Source organism: Chaetodon auriga, chromosome 19 (assembly GCF_051107435.1).
Source record: "Chaetodon auriga isolate fChaAug3 chromosome 19, fChaAug3.hap1, whole genome shotgun sequence".
Classification (NCBI taxonomy): Eukaryota; Metazoa; Chordata; class Actinopteri; order Chaetodontiformes; family Chaetodontidae; genus Chaetodon; species Chaetodon auriga.
This window is the reverse complement of record NC_135092.1, coordinates 20,161,623-20,185,133: the sequence shown is the minus strand read 5'-3', so window position 1 is coordinate 20,185,133 and position 23,511 is coordinate 20,161,623. Positions and strand designations below refer to the sequence as shown.

Sequence of the window (23,511 nt, the reverse complement as noted above, 5' to 3'; positions counted from 1 at the left end):
CATCCACAGATGGAACAATTAGTCAATCAATTGATTAGTCCATCGATGGAAAATTAATTAGGTTTCTCACTGATTAATTGCTTTTGTTATTTTTTCAAAACTTGTTTCCCAAATGTGAGGATTTGATGTTTTTCTGCGTCATATATGATCGTAAAATCTGTGAGATTTGGACTTTTTGTCGTACAAATGTAAGACATCATGTTTCTGGGAGGTTGTGATGGGCAAAAATAATGACAGTAAAACGTAAAAATAATCTCGAGTTTTAGAGTATTGGTTGAATAATACAGAGTATGAACTCATAACAGGCATTTTTTTTTTTTTTTACTATTTTCTGATATTAATCCAGAAAATAATCTGCAGATTAATCAATGAAAATAATCTTTAGTGGCCTAAAAGCTACAAATGTTAATCTTATCACGGCGCTAGAGGTCAACAAAAGTTATCAGGATTCATCCTTGTGAATGTCAGACACAAAATTCACAATTCATCTAAAAGCTGAAGAAACGCTAACGTGGCTAAAAACGGACGACACATAAGACTATGACAAGACGTGTTTCTTAAAAAGAAGTGTTTTATTTCCTTTTTAACAAAGCCCAATACAGATTTGAAGCAAAACTGGGGAACACTGGTAAATCTCAATCCAATCATCATGTCAGGGGACAACCCACAAAAAAGATGAGCTTCAAATAAAAAAAAAGACACCAAAAACAATCATACAATCCGGAACTGGGGCAAAGAAATAATGGTGCGTGATGTCCGATAACTATAAAAAAAAAAAAAAAAGAAATTTGACAATAAGAAACAAAACGTTCATGCCAGCAGCTGTTGGGGAGGTAAATAATATCTTCTAGTAAAATAAATGTCAGATATGACAGATCTAATATCTGTGACATCCGTTAACGGCCTCCGAAGAACCAATAAAAGCTAGAATAAATGACAGGTACTATTAATATGCTAGAAATTTAAATCTTGGATGAGTAATCTGATCAAAAACATCTAGAAACACATTTTACACTTTGAGCTCGTTCTGGGGGCGGAGAATAATCTGCGATGAGCGAATAATCAAATGTTCCCGAGCGGAACGACGATGGCTAACGTGTCTTCTGACAGGAAGTGACACGTTAGCTGCTTACAGATGGAGAGAATTAAGAGTCCGATTTGACCCGTCGATAAAGTTTTTACAACTAATTAGTTACACAAAGATACATTAAACGTTTGAGCTGGACAGCTGTGACGACCACGAGTCGACTTCAGGGCGGGAATAAAAGTACCGCATCGAGAGAATTTAACGGTGGACTGTAAAATACGCACGTTACGAACGGCAGACGGTTTTTCGTCTTTTTGACTGAGCTCAGACTTAACGAGGGCCACGCACCGAAAAGCTTCCTTTACAATATTCGTCGATACTTAACTCCAGTACGCTAACGTTTACTCGTGTACCAGTTGTAAAAGCGAAGATGGGCTGAGTAAATGTGGTCGTCAACTGGCACGCGTTGTCCTCTGAAGTATGAAATTAGACAGATCTGAAATGAGCTGATCCACCTACGTAAACACAGTGATTTTCTGATACAGAAAAATACTATAAGTGGACAATGTATATCGATCTTTAATAACAATATCCATCGGCTGAAAACACCAGTCTGCTCTGATATATTCTCATGTGGGAACATATACATTTTATAACAAAATAAATCTATACTGTTGTTTTCGTGGTGATGGTTGATCGGGGCTGTACAATCCCATCATCCCGTTCTCTGAGCGCTCCAACCGCCTCAACCAAGAACTGCATGTAGGCTTAACTCTGTAAGAAATAGTACTTGTGACTGAAGCAGCTCAAATACTCAAAAGGCTCTGCCTGAGAAGAACATTAGTTTGAAGCAAAAAAAAAAAAGACTAATAAAATACTCATCTTTTCCATCTTTATACCAGTTGTTAAAGTAATTTATAATAAAGTGTATGTTGCTATTATTATCTTTTTTAAAAAAAATCATAAGCAGTTTCTTTACTGTATCTTGGCATTCTGACCAAATATCCTCTTGGATATTTTTACACAGGAAAGATACTTTTCAAGCAGTAAAACAAGCTTATATTGTGGGTCGCAACAGAACACAACTCTGAAGAAGTACTGGAGAAAGGATTGCATAGCAGATCAGAAGAAACTAAACGGGAACTGATCCTTTTTGGTATGGTGCACTTTGATTCACGACTTTGCACATTTTCACATATGTACATGAAAGAGTTCAGTCCATTCATTGCCCCCCCCCCCCCCCCCACAGTAAAGATCAAGTTTACTTCTGCGCCGTAATGCTCAACAGGAAGAAGGCAGGAAGCAGGCGTCGGCCGCCGGCTCTGCGCTCCTTAAAAAAGTCCATAGGAGTCTTTTCAAAAAAAAAAAAAAATTAAACTTTGTTTAAAAAGTGCCATTTTGCTACATTTATCAGCTGACCCCCGGTCTGCTACTGAACAGTTAACACAAGCAAATGTGTTTCACAGCCCCCCCCACCCCCCCCACCCCCAAACGTCACACAGTTTCCTGATTCTATGTTTTGGTCACATGGACGATCACACACACACATACATACACACACAGAAACACTTGTGCAGAAACACAGACAAACACACACTTAGATGACTTGAAAGGGGGGGAAAAAGTGGAAAAACAAAGTTGTGGCCGGTGGGTACTGTTCCGTTTGAAGAGTTTATCTGCTGCGATTAGACATTCCCGGCTGGTAAAGCTTTGAAAAAGAACAAGCACCATTAGGAAAAGGCCTCAAAAGTCCTCTGCTGGGGGAGAGTTCAGCAGTTTCCGCTTGATTCTGTGCTCCCACGAAAAGCAAAAGAGAAAGAAATCTACATTCAGACTCGCCTCCGGCTCGTGGTCAGGCAAAGTCACTGAAATGTCTCAGGCTTAGAGCGTCTCTTTCCTCAGATTTCAAGTCCGAGCGAGGCGAACGGAGCCTCTTTTTTAATCATGGAGTCCGAGGACGGGCGTCTCCGACCCCCACCGGGCCTTTCCTCGCGTCCGGGTCCTCACCGTCTCTGCTGGGCGTAGACCGGGTACGCTAGCGTCACATTCAGAGAGTCATTGTGCTGGACCAAAGACGTGTGCTGGTAGTGAAGTACGAGTTCTTTTAGCGAGCTGTACAGGTTGTACGGCTCGGCGAAGCCATAACCTGAGGGGGTCTTGTTGATGACGCAGTGCTTCACCTCGCCGTCCACGCTGCAAAGACAAGGAGGACAATGGTCACAGTCTGTTGTGTGTCTGCAGGCGGTCGGTGTGACCACACGCTGAAACCACTCGCTATTTTAAAACCAGTCAGGTGCTCGCACTGACTGCTAGCTGTGATCAATCCTCCCGTTCACACTGGACATTAAGAAATCACATTCTAATCCGCTTTCTGAAGCTAATATCGGTCTACATTTCAGAGTCCATGTTGTGTGTTTTGATTGATTTTTGCTCTACTTATGTTCAGTCTTTTGTGTGTGTGTGTGTTTTTTTAGAGTGCAATGTTTAAACCGGACTCAGATTCCTTGTATGCAAACACACATTTGGCCAATTCAGCCGATTCTGATCCCGATTCACTCCCCGGATCTCAGAGTAACATCGTGCTGATTCCATAGTTTACATTTAGTTAAATTATCTGATGCAGGTTTTTCTACTTAGTGCAAATATTTATTTTGTTTTGAAGGAGCTGACCTTTATCCACTGCACTCTTTTTATTACTTTTGAACTCAAGTACAGAAAACTACTGACTTGCACTTGATTACTTGATTTCCAAAGATTTTAGCAGTTAGCATAGCATTTGTTCTCCTCCACCTGTCTACGTGAAGCCTGCTTCACCTACAGTTCAACTAAACTGCTTTGTTATTGTCTGTTAATGTCCGGTCTGAACTGAAGGAAGGATAACAGACAAACACGTGACAAATTGTCGGTGCTGATGGCGGGCTGATACGTACACAACGCTGCAGGCGTAGCATCCTGCTTTGCTGCTGTCTCGGACCAGGAATGTTCCGTCTCTCTTGCCCTGGAGAAGAGCCTCCGCCTGCAGCCGGTTGATGTTGCCCAGTTTCCAGGACCGCTCGTCGTGATGAGGAAGGTCCTCGTCATCGTCCACCATCGAATATTGACTAGACAGAACGATACAGACAAAGGTTAGGCGGTGAGGTCGGAGGTTTTTCTGGCCTGTTGACGTGCAGGAATGGAAAGGGATGCTCACTCCTCTGTGTTCTCGTTCTTGATTCCAAGCCACTCGTTGAGCTTCTTCTGTCTGACTCCCTTCTGGGTCAACCACCTGACGAGAGAGACAACGCGAGGCATTAGAAACCAGGTCAGACCCACTTTCACTTCCTCTCCAGAGGGAAGGTCTGAGTTTCGGGGGAGCGCTGTACTCACATGAGATACTGGTCTCTGGTCTTACGGAGCTGGATGAGGTCTGGCTTGATGCTGTTCATCCTCTTGTCGATCTCTCTGTAGTCCGCCGCCTGCTTCTTCAGATCTTCCTCCAGTCGGCGTTTGCTGTCTACGATTTCGCTAATCCGGGACTTCAACTTCTCGTAGTTGCCCATGATCCTGAGGGGACAGCGAGGGATGAGTTGTGCACATAATGAAACCTTTACCATCTGGTAGAGGCGACGTGTTGCGCTCTCACCTCTGGATCTCCTTGTCGTTGCCTTCCCTCCTGAATTTCTCGATGTACTCTTTGCTGTACCGCTCTTGCGTTTGGCACTGCTCCTCAAATATCTTTATAGTTTCATTAAAAGCCTCTATCGCCGTCCTTTTCATTTGGATTTCCTGGAAGCAGAGGCACAGCGTTAGCGCGTGTTGTACTAATACCGCAGCAGACTCCTCGATGGACCGCGGACGGAGCTCACCTGCGATGTTCTGGTGTATTCTTCGTACAGACGGTCGTACTCTTTGTTCTTCTCCTGGTACTGCTGGTGGTACTCGCAGAGCTTCCTCCCCACGGCTTCAATGTTGTCCTCTTTCACCACCTGATCCTGAGAAAAGAGTCATAAGGAAGACAAAAGAGCAGCGGTTAGCGTGACTGACCGTAGGCCTCGTGAGCGCTTTGGTTTGGGCTCAGCTGACGTCTCACCTGCTGGTGTTTGGACACTGGATACAGCAGCTTGACGTCCAGCTTGGGGTTGTACTGTGCCAGCGACTCGTTGCGATAGTGGTTGATGAGCTCGACGACGGAGCTGAAGGTCAGCGGGTCTGAGAAGCCGTACTTCCCGTCCCGGTGGAATATCTTAATGAGCTTGTTGTTTCCTCCTTTCCTGTAGATGAGACACAAAAAGGCGACAGAACTGGTTAAACTGCTAAAACTCACCAACAGACGGTGGACACGATGACTTCAGACGGACAGGAGCTCACCTCAGAGTCAGAGTGTAGTCGCCGTGCATCTTTGTAGAGGCGTCTCGCACCAAGAACGTACCATCTGCAGTGTCCCTCAGTTTCTCATTGACCTCCTCCCGTGAGATGTCCCCCCAGTACCATTCAGCGTCTTGTAGAGCCATGTTGTTGTTCATACCGTTGTTAGTCACAGATGTGGGCTTGGGCGGCTTCGGAGGTAGAGCTGCGAGAAGGACGACACAGGACGTAAGTAAAGGCACCGCTTGCATTAAAAGGTTTTCTTCTTGAGCTCCTCTAAAGCTGCAGGTGTTTGAATGTATTATCGTTCTGCAGATGCCGGGAACCACACACACACTCCGCGACACTCTTAGTCTCATCTTTTTTTCCCCATTGATTGAACAGCGGTGGAAAAAAAAAAAAAACCCTGCCCCTCTCCGACGGAGAGGCGGTGGGAGGGGAAATGAAGCATGAGTCAGGGAGAACGAATTTCATTCAAGAAAAGGAGACGTCTATTAATATTTCTAGCTGCAGACACAGAGCTGTGGCTGCAGGGAAGAAGATGCTCGTCATGAACACCGTTACACCAGGACGGTGGATTCTTTCAGGAAAGCAGAATAACGAAGCACACAGACAGTGAAGGCTAACGCACTGACCACAGATTCCCCTTCAAGATTTTGCAGCTTTAAGATAGATTATTGTCACTGACTGTTTGCAATCAGAGAGTTAAATCTCCTTTTCCTGCTGCAGCTTTACAGCAGCGGTCAGACTTGCATTGCGTCAGTGGTGATTTTGGTCTGATAATGACGAGCAGTGCATTTTAACTGCTGCTGTGGAGCTGAAAGGAAATCATGCATTTGCAGTGGCTGCTCACACGCTGACGCTAGCTGTAGCAGAGCTAAGGTAGCAGGCTATTTTTAACCCTCAAATCTGCACTGCCTTTGTTCACTCCCTCTGCATTAGCATCCTCTCTGCTACAGAGGACCTCGCAGGATTCGGCTCATTGAGACTGCCGACGCCGTTCACTGCTGCCAGACCGCTACGACTGTGACGCGGCAGAAAACCCAGGTTTCCAGTCTGTGCACCACCACGGCGCTGCACTGGCTTCCAATCTGATCACATTTCATCTCCAGATTACTAGAAATGTCTAATTCTCATAACCACTCATGTGGACAATCCAGTCTTAACGGCTTAGCCACCGCTGCACAGAAACACAGCCTGCGCGATGTGATCGACTCCAAACAGGCTCAACAAACTGCTTTTTTTACCCATTTGACTCATCCATTTGAAAAGCCATTCAGGGCAGCCTGCTCAGTAACGTGTTACATCACTTACCACAGCCAATCACACGGGGGGGTCTGTCACCAACCACTCCTGCATCTTTCATTTCCTGCGAGCGATGAGGTCATTCTGAAAGCCCGTTACCTTTTACTGCCCTGCTTCAATTCTTTACGACGCAGCAGCTAAACTGAAATAACTCCTCATCCTCTCTGCAGCATCCAGCGTCTAGCATGCATTCATCTTAAAAGCAAACGCCGTCTCTCCGCGAGCAGAGGGGGGAAAAAGACCTGCAGCCTGTCTCCATGCTTTTCCTCTGTCATCCTCTCTCTCTCTCCCTCTCTGTGTGGAGCTCGCTCGCTCGCTCGCTCACTCACTCACTCGCTCGCTCTCCTGCAGGTTGCTCGGCCCCTCCTCTCTGCATGTGTCGTGCGGGGGTTTAGTCCGTCCCACTTCTGGCACTCAGACAAAGCCAGCTCTGCTGCAGCAGCACGTACGCAGCTAAATTATCATGCCTGGCCCCGGTCAGCGGCACCCGGAGCTCCAAAATACGCCTGTAATCCCGCAGCGTGACACTCGGCATGACAGGGATAGCTCCCTTGATTTCCTGAGTGAAATTAAAATACTCAGTTCTCAGTAAGGTATAAGGACTCGAGCGGAGCGCGGTCGGCATCCCTCTAGGTTCAGCTGAGCAACTCAGAAGAAGTAATAAAACTGATCACACTCACTATAAATCAGTGTGCTGTGATCTAAACCAACAAGCCGGCAAAGTGACTCTGTCTTTAAGGTGTTTGTGAGCTGTAAAACACACTGATTTAATACAAACTTGCTCTGTCTTTGAATGTCACGTCCAAAGTTGAAATCCTCGCTGGCATTCATCGACTTGACTTTAAAGGCGTGAGAGCGGGTCAGAACTCTAACGGCGCGAGCAGCAGCCGTTTCGCAGTTTGCTGACATCTATGGCCGGAGGCTTAAAGACAACAAACACCTATTATTCTTGCTCTTAAGCTGTGGTATTTGCGTCTTATTCCACCCAAGTGACCCTTTTTCGTCGTAGCCTGCGGGCAGAAACACACTGTCCCACTTTTCTATGACAATCAAAAAAGAAAAAAAAAAAAAGATGCCGAACTGTAAACTTACGCTGCAAATTGTGCATGTTTTGGTGAGTCCACAATCTCTCCTCTCTAGCTTCTCTTTTATTCCCAAAAGGTGAATTAAATCCAGTCAGTGAGTTACATTCAAGTCCTCCAGTAAAGCTCCATTTCATAGTTTAGGCCACCGAGTTGCTGGATGTCTTTTTTTAATTCTTAAAAAGGCTTCAGCTTTATCTGCTTCTTAATGAAATCCAGGTAATCCGCTCGACGTGAGGCAGGTGCAGCGTGCGGCCGTCTGGCTGACTGACTGCTCACTTCCTGCTGTGTGTGAGGTGAAGCCTCTCTCTCTCGCTGAGCTCCGCGAGGCTGAGGCCTGCTCGCGTGGAGGCGGGTCGTTAGTGATTAGCGGCGGCTGCTCCGGTGTCAGAGCTGGCTGTTCTGAGAGCAGCCACTTGTGCCAGCTGCCTGTCTCTCTCTGACTCTTTGGTCACTCCCTCTCTCTGTTTGTGAAGGAGGAGGCGGGAGGACTGGGAGGGCGGGCGGGGGGTGAGCTCGGTCTTATGATTAACTTGCAAAGTTTCAAATATTTGCTGAGCTGGGCACTTTGAGGCAGGGAGGACATGTGGAGATCCAGGCAGAGAGGGAGGACCGAGGGAGGGAGGGAGGAGAGCGGCCCTCGAAACTGGAAGCAGCCCTCAGTTAACAAGAAGTGCTCTGTGGAGCAGGCCGACTTTCCAGCCAACCAGATCTAAGTGGGCCTTTTGTCGCTTACTTAAAATAGGCATGCAGTAACTGGGAGGAGGCGCGCGCACACACACACACACGCACACACACACACACGGGTCATTCACAGACACACATGTACATTCTGCACATGTGTTTACACACTGGCTATTCTTCCCTCTTCTCGTGAGCCTGTTATCTGTGTGAGGCGCAGGTGACCGAAACCAGTTTGGCGCTCTTAACTTAGCTGTGCGTTGGACTGGATCGTGAGTGTGTGTGTGTGTGTGTGTGTGTGTGTGTGTAAAAAAGACCTAAAAAGTGTTTCGGGGTTTGTGTCTCGCCCGCCTGACTGTCTGCCCTTCAATCCATCCATCCACCCGACTGCCAAAGTGCTCCCGCAGGTGCAAATTACCGACAGCTGAGAGCGGCCCATGCGCAGGAACATTATAAATAGCTCTAACAGGTAATAAAATGTTTAAACAGCCACAGCCAGTCCTGGGCCTCTGGGCCGGCCAGCGACAGCAATTTTAACTAGCTCTGTAAAAACATAACTGTGCCACGCAATGCACTGCACTCACACACCACCAGACCAGACTCATCCCTGCAGACCACCACAGCGCCAGCCGTGAGAACCGACTTTGTGCTTTCTGACATAATTAATAACATTAAAGAAAATCTGGCCTGAGGAACAAGCCCAAATGTCAAAGCAGATTTTATCAATTTTCTGTCTTCGTGCCTACGCAGTCATAGGAAATTCAAAACATGTTCTCAGCTAAAATCAAAAGCAACACAGACGCAAATTCAACACAATCACCGGTCTGATAGCGCTCAGCTGCACTGTGCATCCAGCCTGTGGAAACCCTGTGCAGAGCTGCAGCATTTCCTTAACTGTGGAAACAGAAAGTAATCTCTGAGAAGGTGATTTGCAAGCTCAACGGCAGAAAGTGGCCTCCTCTGCTGCTAAAGCTCTGCAGGCGGTGCAGACCTAATTCAAACTGCGCCTGCTTCACCGTTATGTAACACAGATCATCAGGAAATCAGTTAAAACGTTGACCAGAACATGATTAAACAGTCTTAACATGTTCTAGCCGTGCAAAGTCAGTATTTACCTCCACGGTGGACCCTGTGGCCCTCTGCAACTGCAGCAGTTGCAAGTCTCAACACCTTTCTGCACGCTATTAATACTTCAGGTCTCAGGGTGTTCAGTTCACGTTCTGCAGGACATAAACCAGCTTCTGCATCCAGTGGACATGCTACACAGAGTCGTACCCAGCAGCACCGATGCAGAGCTCAACAGCTTTGCATCTTTTCTAAAACATGACATCAGTGATATTCCACCATCCTGTGCAGCATTTAAAAGCTTTGTGGGTAACTGAAGTCAGAAAAAGAAGTGTTTAACTACCTGGAGCTGCTTGACTTTCACTCCATTCACTGGTCACCAGAACCTCAATGATCTTGATGTGAGCATCCAGGCTGGGTTCACAACTGTGGAGAGGGAGAGAAAGAAGTAAAGGTGAAATGGAGTCAGTGTTTTACCGGCCAGGTGACACTCTGTGCTGCTCCGTGCTGGTTTCAATCTGATGGTAATTCAGGCTTAGCTACTTTAATTGCGCAGCACAGCTGGTAAGTAGAAAAGCTGCGACCTATATCCATGCACAGCTGAAAGCCGTGACGCCTGACGCTGCGTGAATGTGTGCGCTTGCCTGCAATGTGTCTGCAAGTGTGCATGTTCCAGAGTCTGTGCATGACTAAGCCTGCACACTCGTCTGGCTGCTGCCCGGGTGTCTATCTTTGACGGCGTATGCAGCAGATCCGGCTGCTCTGACACCCACCTGGTGGCCTGCTGTCTGAAAAACACCGGGCTGAAGATCTCGCCCAGGGCCCTGGCGCTGAGCAGGTTCTTGGAGCAGTTTTGGCACACTCTAGCGAAATGCCTGAGCAGACAGTGGAGGGTTAGCCAGTACTGGGGGGGCAGGCTCGGGGTGCTGGCAATGCAACGTAGCAGCTGGGCACATTCCTCAGGATTCACCACCTCTGTTGAAACAAATGAGAGCGAGCCGAGAGGTCAGCGAGACCGACGTCAAAAAAAAAAACCCAAAACGATCCTCCGTTTAAACCTCCCTCTGCCGAAGACGAGCATGAAATGAAAGATGTTTCTTAAACAATGAGAGAGACGGAAAAAAAGCGTCATGTGCAGTTAGGTTTGAAACCGCAGAGACACTGTGTGGCTGAAAATGAGCGTAAGGTACACTGGCAGGTGATTGGCTGCTTAGAGATGCTGGAGATAAACTTTCAGGCTTGTTTTAGTTCCTATTAACCACAGATATCCTGTTTCTGGCCTTGTAACAGCAAGAGAATGCAGCGCTACAGAACAGAGTGTGGTGTGAGAACTGCCTGTGCTTCAGCAGAGAAGGAAGACAGACAGAGAGAAGACAGACAGAGAGAAGACAGACAGAGAGAAGACAGAGAAGAGAAAGTGAGAAAATGCACTAATTATATACTTCATGGTTAGAGGAGAAAAGCACATAAAAAGGCTGAAAAAAGGACTCGAAACATAAAAGCCTTCACTGATTGCCAAAGGGTACTGACGATGTCTTGTGGTTCTGTGTTCAAAGTACTGAACGTTCAGTAGCATGCAGGGTTACATTACGTCAGCACTTCTGTTTTAGGCCGACTGTGCAGCGAAAACATGACTGTGTCGCCGTCATCTGCGCTCACCTTTGGCGGTGTGGACCATCTGAGCGTATATTGCGGCGGGGACGATGGGCTGGGGGAGGTCCTGCAGGTACCTGCGCAGGCCGTCGCACAGGACCGGAAGCTCCAGCTGATCCAGGTCTGCTGAGGGAGGAGGATCTGGAGTGCGAGACAACGTGGAGACACGCGCTGAAATGCTAAAACTCTCCTCTTGCACAGATGAATCTTTAATTACAGGCTCGTGCACAATCTGCTGAACTTTATCGTGCAACACAGCGCTCACAAACCGCAGTCCTCTCTGTTCTTTTTACTCTATATGTACACATGCAAATCTTTTTCAGTCACCTAACTTGTTTAACTCTGGTCGTCATCTCCACTAACGTCAGTCTTTTTTTTTCTTTTTTGAAGTCTGTATTTGAGACGTCCTCTTTTCTAAATTTGCTTCCCACACTCAGCTTTTAGAAACTACAGGCTGACATATAAGCTGATAAAGGGGTGATAAATAAAGCCACTTACCACAATCAAAGTACTGCCTGACTTCAAGTCCACCACCCGCGGTAAACGTCCGGTACAACGTGGGGTTATCCAGACCTGCAAGGCATAAATCATCGCGTTTATTAACAGACAGAACGCCATCATTCAGCTCATGTGGCTCCGTGTAACAGGTCACGTATACACAGTCAAAGTGCAGCTGCATGTCAAGGTGAGCTTCCTCAGTCAGACTCACCTTTCCTCTCAATAGCTTCCAGCAGTCTGGCCAGCATGGGTGGAGTAGTCTCTGGAAGGGAAAACTGCTCCGTCAGGTCCAGCAGACAGAAGCCTGGAAGAGATAAAGGCAGACCGTCAACCAAAAGTAAAACGTGCTTCCAGCGAACTCTTGCCTGCTTTGTCTCGAGATGCTTCCTCCGACATGCATGAAGTTTCCAATCTGCCCTGTGAGGCAGGACCGAAAACCTCCACTACGCCATAAAAAAGAGCACAAACGCTTTGATGTGACACAGTTAACAATTTATCTGCAACCAAACGATGCAGTCAGAACTGGCTCTCCAGTCTGAAATACATGATCTTGTGTTGCGGAGCAGCACACTGAACTCACGTAAACCCAGCCTACAACCAGCATTAGCGCATCAAAGCGGTCATTAGCAGTAGAGCTATGACTAATTACTGTTAGCCGCTGATTGTCCGAAAATAGTGAAAAATCGCAATTTCCCAAAGCTCAAGATGTTCTTTTGCTAACCAACGCTAAAGACGTTCAATCAATCAATCAATCAATATTCCTTTATTTGTCCCGCGAGGGGAAATTTCAGAATTTCAGTTCATTCATTATCACGTAAGACAAAAAAAGCAGCAGGTCCAAACAGCGGAGAAGCTGGAACCATCGTTCCGTAACGTTTGGTATCGCTGCTTGACAAATGACTTAAATTACACATTCAAAATCAATCAAAATAATCCTTTTGGTGGTTTTAGTTCTAATGAGCAGCTTGACTTTTGCGGCACATTTCAAAGCATTCCTTTGACGGATGACTGCGAATAGAAATGAAAGAATAACTCCAGCCTGAATTCCTTTTCGGTGACCCAACAGAAATGAGAGCAATGCAAGAGGAAGTGCTGTTCTCGTCTCCACGCCTAAGAACCATTTTCTCACACCTGAAAACCACTTAAATATCCTCCGCGGTGTCAAAGTACATAAGCGCTTTGAACGGTGACATGATGACGACCAAGAGAATCTACTGTCTCGTCACCTTCTGCTTGTTTTGATTTCACAACATCTCTAAAGGGAATTTCACTTGGCCCATTGATTTCCGATGTGAGTGGTCACAATGGAACGTTTATTCAGCACACAACTGAGGTTCAGTTCAACATCATGCACATCAGCAAATTCAGGGAAGCAAAAAACATCAAAAGACCGACTGAAACGAGATGGTCTGCGAGTCTTCAGAAGTGGTGGTGAAAGGTCATGTGACGTTAAATGGCTGCCATTCATCTGAAGCAGCAAAGGCTGATCAGGTGCATGACTCGCAAGCTCCTCAGAGCTTCAAAGGAAGCAGGTACGAGACCAAAGGACTGCCCTATTTACAACAGATTGATTCAAGAACAGGAGGTCCGGAGAACTTAAGTTGGGGTTTGGTGGACCGAGGAACTAAGCAAATACCCTGTGATATGAGCTAAGCCAGGCCTGGGTTTTTTCCTCGCTTTTGCTTTAGAACTTTGCATCCAGGTGTGGACATGAAAGGACGGTGGGGTTGGCAAGGATTTTATTTGGCTTTGCAAAGGCGTATTTTGAAAAGCCGCTTTTCTGAAAGGCCTGACTGTTCAACACCGAGTCTGCAGTTTCAAAATGCTGAGAAACTATGAATGGAAGCCTTTCTAGCGACCGTATTTTTCTTTCTTTCTACCTTCAGAATTATTGCGAATTTTTGAATTGGGTATTAAAGCGGGCATCTACTGGTCCCATTGATGCACGCACGCGAGTCATTACCAAGGAACTGCCCTCTTCCACCAAAGAGTGTTCAATCAGGCAAATAATGAACCACTTCATCCAAATCCACATCCTCTTTGGCCGGCGGAGCGCACAGGCTGGCATGTTGCGTGTGAAGGAACTGGCTTACTGAAGTCCTTCTAACCACAGAACACACAAAACTCCATGTAGGACAACTGGTCATCTGGAAGACATTATTGGAACTGCAGAGCAGGAGGGGGGTTTTCTCAGAAGCAGTGAACTCTGAGATGGAACACCAGAGTTTCCCTAAATAGAGATCGAGACACGCAGCGCTGCCATCGCACACCTTGGAAGTGTAACCTTTCTCCCAGACAAGATATCTAACACGGCTGCCATTCTGCAGCCAACCTTTTTCTGAGAAACTCAACACACAACCTGGAGTTAAATATAAACCCCCAACACACCCACCCACTCACCCAGTGTTATCTATGAAAATTACCCGACTGCAATCCCCACCAGAGGTAGGCTGGTTTTACCTTTATAAGTCTGTATAAGATGCTTAAAGTGTAGCATTTTAAACACCTATAAGCATAAAAAGCAACATATTCAACAACAGATTTAAATGCATCTCTCCAGTAACCCGATGACAACAAAAGGCTCCTCAAAGCGATCCACAGCTTTGTGTTTATTTACTCTGCAGGCGGCCTATGAGTGACACCAGACAGGCTGCAGATAGAGTTGCTTCTCAGTACTGTCAACGACGTGATAGTTTCGGCACCGATGGGATTGTATCAAGTGGCGGACAAAATATGGCAGAAATGTCTGGAGCTATCAGTGATTTTTGAGATGCTTTGGCATGAGATCAAACCGTCAACGTGCCCAGACTGGCCATGGAAACACATGTAAAGACACACTTAAAAAAAAAACTAAATTTAAAGAAATTAGAAGCATTTTCGGTAACAATGAGAACAACTGTGGCCAACACTAGATAGCTTTTATTGCTGTCGAGCAATCAGGTAAAGCCGATACTGCCACATCTATCACACCTCTTGCAAACGTTGCATGAGATTAATGTATTTCCTGCAAACCTCAGACCTTCAGAGTGTCAAAGCTGCTGAAACCGAAAGTCTAAGAATTCAGAAACACCTGCATTAGGAGCAAAATCACAAAACCTCTGCAACACCAGTCAGCACAATCAATCCCAGAGACACGCTAAACAATCATCTTTGCATTGCTGCGGTGTTGCTCCAGTAATAACTCAACGTATTCCTGCTGTCAAGCTCTGTTTAGAACAGCTGAGGGGCGACACACATCACGAGACTGTTCATGCTTTCAATGGAAGCTGGTTTCTGTGGCAACTTGGGAAAGGAGGGCAAGGAGAAGGGGGCCCCTTGGACGAGTCTCTGCAAGCCTGCATGTTTGGCAGACCTTCTCATGATATCCCAAGAGGCCTCAGCCAGTCAGGAGTCAGTTAGTCGACCGCAGGTGGAGGAAGTCGATGCAGCTGCCGCTGGTGCCGCTGCTGCGGCGTGAGGGGACAATCTCCCCGGCAGAAACAGTACGTCTGCCGAGCAGACTGCAGACTGTGGGCAGGACAGGGCTGGGGCACCACGGACACACTAAAGATAGCACACGCTGTGGATAAATTTAGAGGGCCTGCTCAAGTAACCAGCATTTTCAGGTTAGGCCATTTCTCCTTGTCTGAAAAGGGTCTAGCTGAGGCATGCCAGTAAAAATTAATAACCCACAGAGAGTACACCACACATGAGAGCACATTACAGAGCAGTAAATGCATTATAATACAAAAGGTATTACACAATATAATGGCATTACACTCCAAAAGGCATAAAGGTGGATTGTGTGAAGGCTGCAGCTAATAAGCTTAACCTGAAGCATTATTCAGACCTTCAACAGCACCAAAGACAGAACAAAAAAAAGGCTTTTCATTAACATTTCCATGTGAAGCTCTGACATGCTTCAACACGCTTGTACTACTAAGTCAATGAAGGCTTGGAGCTGAAGGGAGGAAAGGGGCAGGCAATGTCTCCTCCTGCAGGGCGGAAGATGCACTGCAGAGGCGACGCAACAGCCAATGAGGAGCCTGTTGCTACAGCCTGACAATTAACCCTATGAAGAGCAGACGGTCAATGAATCTCACAAGCCTCACACACAAAAGGGAAATCAGTCTCCTGATGTGCAGTTAAGGGAGAATCTGAATCACCAACATACTAAATCATTTATTAAGTCAATGCTGCTTGAATGTAGTTTTGCATTTCTTTAACATTTGTGTCGCATCTGCAGAGCACCACTCTGCCAAATGATGAGGCCCCACTAATCAGAATTAAACTTAAGCTGTCTGTCAGCTCAGGTGTTCAGTAACGTCAACAGCATTTAAGGAGGATTCAACCGTTTTCAACCTGCACCTTCGTTACTTTCCTTTTGCCACAAAGCAGGTTGATTTTAATGAAAATGTCACCTCGTCAGTCAAAGCCCAAACCACAAAAAACACATTTCCTCTTTTTGCAAATTATCACTCACGCTGCGATGAGACCAGCAGAGTATGCGGAGGGGTTTTAGGGGGTCCAGCACTCCCCTGTCAAAATGTGAGTCAGTACTCGTGAGCCTGAATCTGATGTGAGGGGTTCAGGGGACGTAACGGCACGCTCATCAGTCACAGCGACAGTAAAATGTGAGCTGTATTCCAATGAGTTAAGCATGCGCATCCCCGAGCTGCATCGAGGAGAACTCATCTCCATCCTGATCTTTAAAGACGTGCAGCTGTTGCGTGATCAAACACAGAGAGCCACCACACGGCTCTTCGCCGAAGTAACGGCTTCTATTTTTAATAGAGCCGACCGCCATTATGACCCAAACTCGGAAAATAAGTCGAAAATAACTGAGGGTTTTTTTTAAAAGGAGCCTGTGATTTATCTTGCCAGAGGTATTATGTAACGCCACACCTCCAGAGCACGAGGCCGGCACATGGCACCTCGCCACGCTCGCTGGTCCACCTTGTCCCCCTCCCTGTCAAACACATCACATATTTGACATACCTCTTCTGTTCCCCTTGACTCTGCTGCTCTCTAATCTCACCTCTGTCTTATTCAAGTCCATCAGTCTGCCTCCCCCTGCCTTATTCTCCCTCTCTCTTAATCCTGCTGGCAGACATGCTCCGACTCCAGTAAAGAAGATTTACCAATTCAGACTTCAGCCTCTGCACACAATCAAGTAATGAAACAGTTATGGACGCTCTCGCGCACACGATCATATTCAAGTCTCCCGGGATTTGTGCATTAATGCAGCTCGGAGAAATAAAATCTAATTAGAGAGTTGACTTTGTTGAGCTCTGAAACTACATTACTTCTTCTCTTATCACTGAGCGGCAACATACTTTGAAAAGGAGCATAATTACAGCAGGTGACGAGGTGTCATTATTTCACTGTTTTACACAGGAAGACCTTTAAATTTTATATTCTTTGCATCCAGCCTTCTCAGATGTGAAGATTCGCTCATTTTCTTTGTTTTATGTGTCTGTAATAAAATATCTTTGGGTTTTTGACTGCAGTTTAAAGCTGAAACCTTGAGTTTGGGGGATACTCTGATGGCCATTTTTCAGGGTTTTCTGACGTTTCACAGCCAAACGATGAATCGATGATGAAAATAGTACTTCAATGCTCACTTTTCACATTGTTTTGCTGGGATTATAAGAGAAGGATGAGTGTGTGTGTTATATTAGCTGGAGAATTGCCATCACTGAGAGTCAACCACAGAAAAACCAATAAGCAAACCGTCATCAGTGCTGCAGTGATTCCTCAATTATTGATCGACAGAAAATGAACAGCAAACTAATCTGATAATGGTTTCAGTCATTTTTCAAGAAAAAATGCCAAACATTTGCTGCTTCCAGCTCGTTAGAAACAAGTATTTGCTGCTTCTGTTTGAGTCTTTGGGTCGCTTTGCTCTCTGTGATGAGCCCTTTTCAGAGTGTTGACATATTATAGAGGTAAAGATTGATTATTTGTGAGAATGACAGACAGGTTAATCGATTGTAAGAACAGCCGTTAGCTGCAGCTCTGCCCTAAATATTCTAGAGGTTTAGCATGTTTTAGGGAAACAAATATGGGATAACTCAAAGATGACAGACATTTAATCACTCCTCTGTGACGCTGTCTGTTGGAAACGATGACGAGTCATAAATACATCTAAATCCATCTTGAGCCTGACGTTAGCAGGAAGTGGATTTGTCACTGACGCTCTCTCACCCCAGATTAATGCCAACAACATTACAGGCTAATATTAAGCAGAACTTGCACACCTTGTAGTAATGATGAACTACTTCAAAAAGCCAGATAAACCTTAATTTAAAATTAGCCTCACGCCAGCACCGTGTACACTGATAACAATGACAGTGTGAAACAGCGATCGCCGGGGTCCTATTCAGACTGCAACCATTTATTGTCCGGTTGCATTGTGCACCAAGTTACTGCAATCAGCACTTAGCACAATACTGATTCATCACAAAGCTACAAATCAGTCTACCATGCAGTCTGTGCGGTGCACCCCTCCACCAAAGAAGCGCCAACACATTCCTGGCCCCAGCTGCCTTTCGCCCCACAGAGGAACTCCACATCAGAGCAAAACTTCTGCTGGGTTCATTCTGCCACCCACTTTGATGGATTTACTGATCGATCTCTGCCCTTTCTGGGGGGGGGGTGAAAGATACACCAATCTGCAGCCCAGACTTCAGTCACTGCGTGCCCAATTTACAAGAGAAGTGAATTCTTAGCAGAGAAAACTTGACAGAAAGAGTGTCGAATGCAGCAGATGTCAGCCTGAGTACTAAAGAGGCCCAGAGAAGGAGAGCAACATTATCTCAATCTCCAGCTATGCAGAGTACTCTCCCTGCGACGGTCTCCGTACAGCCTGCTCGCTTCCTTCCAGTAGCCCTTAAAAATGTTTTATATACAAACCAAATCCTCCATATAGTCCACTGCACAAATATCTGATAGGTCCACTAAGAGTCATAAAATCCGCTTTTTTATATTTACTGCTAATGAAAAGGTCAGTTTGCTCACTTTAAAGAATCTGCATGTCGTGATTATCTGCACCGTCTGTTCTTCATGAAATTCAAGTTGTTAAAAATGAAACGCTGGTTACACGAGAGCTGGGAGCATAATGATAAGCCACAGACGTGCGAGAGGAGATGCCCGATGGCATCGAATATTTCCTGAAACAAGACTGAGCACGCAGGCCGAGCCCTGCGAGAGCACGTAGAGTAACAACCAGTTCTTCATACTTTTATCTCAACCATTTGGAGGAATGTTCACCCGGAGAGGCTGTTGGAAGATAAAGAGCGATTATACACGAAACCGTGAGCATTTCTCCATGAAGCGCCTCAGCAACGTTAGTATCCGAAATGGTCTCTATTTTCGCTATCGTTATGACATTATACTCCAAAAGCGAAGGAAGTAGCTCGATTTTAGCTTAATTCTTAGTCAATGCGCTGCCTGAACTGGTGGTTTGCACTAACTATGCTGAGAAAAATCATCTATTTCTTCATTTTGAGAAACTGTGAGGATGAAAAACTCTTTGAAAAGTACCATTCGAATTTCTTTGGTGGTGTTGATAAAACAAAAGCATGAAAAGTGCTCAAATCACTTCTGCATGAAATCAAATAGGAAAACTGGGTGATAAGCTAAAGCTGGTGGGGCTTCATCCTCCGAGCTCCTCTTGCTCGGCGGGCCCAGGCACATGTATATTCTCTCAACTGAGAGGCCCAGAAAAGGAGCAACACTTTAATGTTTAAAAAAAAAAAGGAGCTGGAATGAGGCGGAACAGTTTCCCAGCCTAGCCCTCTTCTTTCTCCCTTACCCTCTCCACATCTGTTGCACTCATGTAAACCCCTGTGGCTCAGGGAGGAGAGGCCCCTTTCCAAGCCTCCATTCTCCACCTCTTGTCCCCCTACCAGAGCTGACTGTAGGAACTATCAAAACAGTAAAAAAAAAAAAAAAAAAAAAGGACGAGGGGGAGGAGGAGGAAAAAAAGCTGAGGAGTGTAGGAGGAAGGGAGTGAGATCCCTTGGTGGTGGGCAATAAATCACAAACACTCTGGGAGCAACAAGAGCCCTGCCTCCACGGCGGAGCCCTCAGCCCCTCTTCAAAGCCCCCTTGAGCATGCAGAGCCCAAGTCCCTCCCAAAGGCCCCCACCCTGCACCTCTCGCCAGCTTCAGCCCCTCTACCAAGCCCCCAGCTCCGCTCCAGTCCTGATCCTTTTGCACACTATCCCTTGCATGGACCCTTTAGAAAGCACAGGGTCTCTCTCTCTCTCTCTCTCTCTCTCTCTCTCTCTCTCTCCCCCCCTTACCCACAACCTCAGGGCCCCTCGCCTCCCCCTCTCTGTGTCTCCCACAGCACCAGGACACAGAGACTTTTCTTCTCCCGGTGCTACATTCACACTCGCTCCAGGCTCAGCGCTGCCACTCAACCACAACACAGCCATTCAACACATGCCCCCTTCATGCAGCTCCTCGCTCGCCCTGCAAACCGCAGCAAAGAATTTCACAATCGCGCCACAAAGGGCAGAAACTAGAAACCTGGCAACTGCAGCTGCTCTTTAGGTGAGCAGGAAGCTTTAAGTGCACATTCACGCCAGCCGCAGGGTCTTTAAAAAGATGCAGGTTTTAATTGCAGTTAGTAGCTGCAGCCTGAGAGCAGTAACGCCAAGGTTTCGACGGGATTTTTACATGCGTCACCGCATGCTAAACCCATCTTACTTCACATCTCTTGGTAAAAGAATTCAGCTGTAACTCCAGAAAGGCAACGCTCTTATTCAGCCTGACTTTTGGCTGGTTTGCCATCGTACATAAAGTGAAATAAAAGGTCAGTTTCATCGCTTTGTGTGTGCTATAGATCGTGTGCCTTAGCCTAGCTTTGCACAAAAATGGGGCTACTCGGCTACATTTGCCAAAACTGCAAGAATCAGCTTCTGGTAGCTTCAAAGCGGTTTCATACATCCACCCTGTGCACCTAGAGGTGTTGCTAAGCCATCACCCTGTCATTAACAAAAGAGCTAGCCTCGCTGCTCCACTCAGACTTTCAGAGAAGGAGCAGTTCGATCACTCATCAGTACGAGGTGATCTGATCATCTCAACGCTAATGAGGGAATTCTATTCCCTTAAAATGTGGCTTTGTGGATAAACAGATGATCAGATCTGCTGGTAACATATGGCCGGCACAAGATGCTCTGGTGTACGATAGCCTGGATGGAGGCCAGCGCCGCCGTCCTCTGGGACCGAGCTCCACATTCAGTGCAGCTGTACAGCACAGGGCAGAGCAACGTGTTGCCAAAGACTGCAACTGTTCTGCAAAATCAGCATCTTTCTCACACTTTGTTAACCTGACTCCAGATCTGCGAGCTGTTTATGTTTTCACCAGGGAGTCAGTGGGCAACTGGAAAAAGCCCGAGGAGGCCGTTCACATGCAACACCAGAGAGACCCCCGCCCGCCCCCTCCGACACTCACAGTTATCACGTGAGCAAAATTCCATATGCAAGTCATGTGATTAAAAAATAAATAATCAGCAAGACAACTGGGAAAACTCAGTTTGCTGATTAAGGAAACAGGATGTGGCTCCAGAAACACCACGTTAACAGGCCATCTTTACTCAACCAACAAAGCGAAATCCGAAACGAGACAAATCAACATGAAAGGTTAACGCTAATTCTCAAATATATTCACAACATATTTCTGCTTTTCTTACATGCCTATGCCAGTAAACTGAGTATCTTTTACCTACTGGGAACACGCGATGGATACTTTTCACTATCTGACAACCGATCAGTCAAGAAAATGACTGGCCGGTTGATCGATAATGAGAACAATGCTGCTAGCATCTCTGTCGGTTAAACTCACCTTGCTCCGAGTCAGAGTCCGTCTCCGCCTTGAAGGCACCCGGAGCTACAGGTAAGGGTCTGAGGGGCCTTGGCTTGGGTGTGGGGGGGGATATCCATTTCTTCCCGATGAACTCCACATACGTCCCAGGGAAGTCCCCTTTTTCCTGAGTGGTTTCGTTGAAGCCTGGCAGCCAGCCTATCTCGTTCGGCCTCTGTTCCAGCCCATCAGTGTACCCAAGAGCCACCAGAGCCCCTTTGCTGACCAACAGTATATCCCCCACATGCAGGTCAATGTCCTCCTCCCTCTCCTTCTTGTACTCATAAAGCGCTCTGTACTGATATCCTTCAGCACTCATATTGATCGCTTTGTGTCAGGGTGTCCTCTTAAAGTTCGGCTTCAACCAGCAAAGTTACTTTTCAGGTTTCGCGGATTATGCGTTCAGTCCAGGTGAACATTTGCTAGTTCAAATGTTTGTAGGCGCACAGTTCCAACAGCACAGTTCTTTGGAGACAGCTGTATCTAGCCCGTCTTCATTCTTTCACAGTTCCTGTCTCTTCTGAATGATTTCCAGTTGTCTTGGTGTGTTGCCTCAAAGTATGCACCCATCAATAAATGGCCTGCAGCTGTGATCTTGAGAATGCTACCCAGACCTGTAAGATGAGAGGAGAGGCCATTTGCAACACATTGCATAAGACAATTACAGTATACATCACATAAAACGCTCTGATGTCGACTACATTTGCAAAAGGAGATCATATTCCAACAGATCTGCAGAGAAAACACAGTTTTACAGTATGAGCAGAATTCATATTTGCAGTTGACATACCAAGCCTATTAACACTGATGAATTAAAACCTCACATGAATACTTCAAGCATTTTATAGGCACTTATTACTTCATATCATCTTTGTATCTACACTATGCCACATGCAACGCTGGTGAATCATATTTGCTTTGAAGGAGACGCATTTGCATTTTTTTAATGAAGTGAAATATTACGCCCCTTTATTTGACCTTAATAGTAATTAAATAGCAAGTAGTAAATTCTCTCTCTTATTCTTATCAGCTGGGTACAAACTGACTATCACAAAAGTAAAGAAAGAACTAATGCAGACATTAGTGGTTAGCTTTCTTTTATGCTAACTAACAGTTACACACTGGGTCCACTTCAGTGCTGTCCAGCTATGCCTGCTAGCATTAGCATCATTAGCATATCCGTGACAGTTTAAATTCACAACGCTGTCCCTGTTCTATAACTAAACAGCAACCTCCTTTGTATTCAACGTTTGCAAAAAGTGCTGGCAGCAGACTTGTGGATTTGTGAAACGTTTGCATGTTTGCAAGACATTCTGCTCAAGTTTTACATAGTTCAACCAAGTAAGATCACAGTGAAAAAATGTCGAGAGCTGGATGGTTAGTTAGCTAAGTTAGCTAGCTAGCGTCGGCTTGCTAACACGATCGACCAATCCTAATTAGCTGTCCGCTGGAAGTAAGTTAATTACAAGTTTACAAGAAGTTTCCATTGTGCTTTGCCTTTTAGAAACAGAAGCAAATAACCGAGGGGAAAGCAGAACACAGGTTAGGGCGAAATAGTCCAGAAAAAAAGACACGAAAGCTGAACAAGATTACAAGTTAATGCGAGTCGTAAAACTAGCGATAAAGTTTGACCTAGCTACCTTCGGTAAGTGCCTGACGAGCAGCTTCTTCAATGCTAACTTTTGAGCAAAGTGGCTTCACGTTAATCGTTAACATTTGCTAACGAAAGCAGCGAGCAGCAACGTACATACCGAGTCTGCATAGATCCACAGGCGAATCCAACGAGTCCTCTTCCCTCCACGCTAAACGCTTCCACTTCGTTAAACTTACGAGTTGCGCGGCACTATTAATAAAATGCAACCCTGAACAGATCCTGTACCAGCACGAGTAAAAACAAAAAACATCTGCTTGCGTTTAAATCCGGTTTGACGAGTAGTACAAACTGTTACAACCGACAGCCTGTCCACATAACGGCACGGTTTGCCCGTTCCTCCTCAACGAAT

The 23,511-nt window shown here is 46.0% G+C and overlaps 1 protein-coding gene across 3 annotated transcripts; it reads right to left on the bottom strand.

The window, feature by feature from the left end:
• Positions 1–559: 559 nt before the first annotated feature.
• On the bottom strand, positions 560–23,511 carry pik3r1 (phosphoinositide-3-kinase, regulatory subunit 1 (alpha)). 3 transcript variants are annotated; one of them, XM_076758298.1, is made up of 15 exons: positions 23,260–23,511; positions 21,491–22,122; positions 11,867–11,959; positions 11,656–11,730; positions 11,164–11,298; positions 10,278–10,479; positions 9,848–9,930; positions 5,375–5,576; positions 5,097–5,277; positions 4,873–4,998; positions 4,650–4,792; positions 4,394–4,570; positions 4,218–4,292; positions 3,958–4,128; positions 560–3,220 (listed from the first exon to the last, which is right to left on the bottom strand). In XM_076758298.1, the coding sequence occupies exons 2-15, from the start codon at positions 21,825–21,827 to the stop codon at positions 3,031–3,033; spliced, it is 2,190 nt and encodes a 729-aa protein (XP_076614413.1). In that variant the 5' UTR covers positions 21,828–22,122; positions 23,260–23,511; the 3' UTR covers positions 560–3,030. The 3 variants fall into 3 exon arrangements, with proteins under 3 accessions (XP_076614413.1, XP_076614415.1, XP_076614414.1); XM_076758300.1 differs by lacking the exons at positions 9,848–9,930; positions 10,278–10,479; positions 11,164–11,298; ... (2 more) ...; positions 21,491–22,122; positions 23,260–23,511 and adding an exon at positions 7,769–8,027; XM_076758299.1 differs by lacking the exons at positions 9,848–9,930; positions 10,278–10,479; positions 11,164–11,298; ... (2 more) ...; positions 21,491–22,122; positions 23,260–23,511 and adding an exon at positions 6,686–6,976.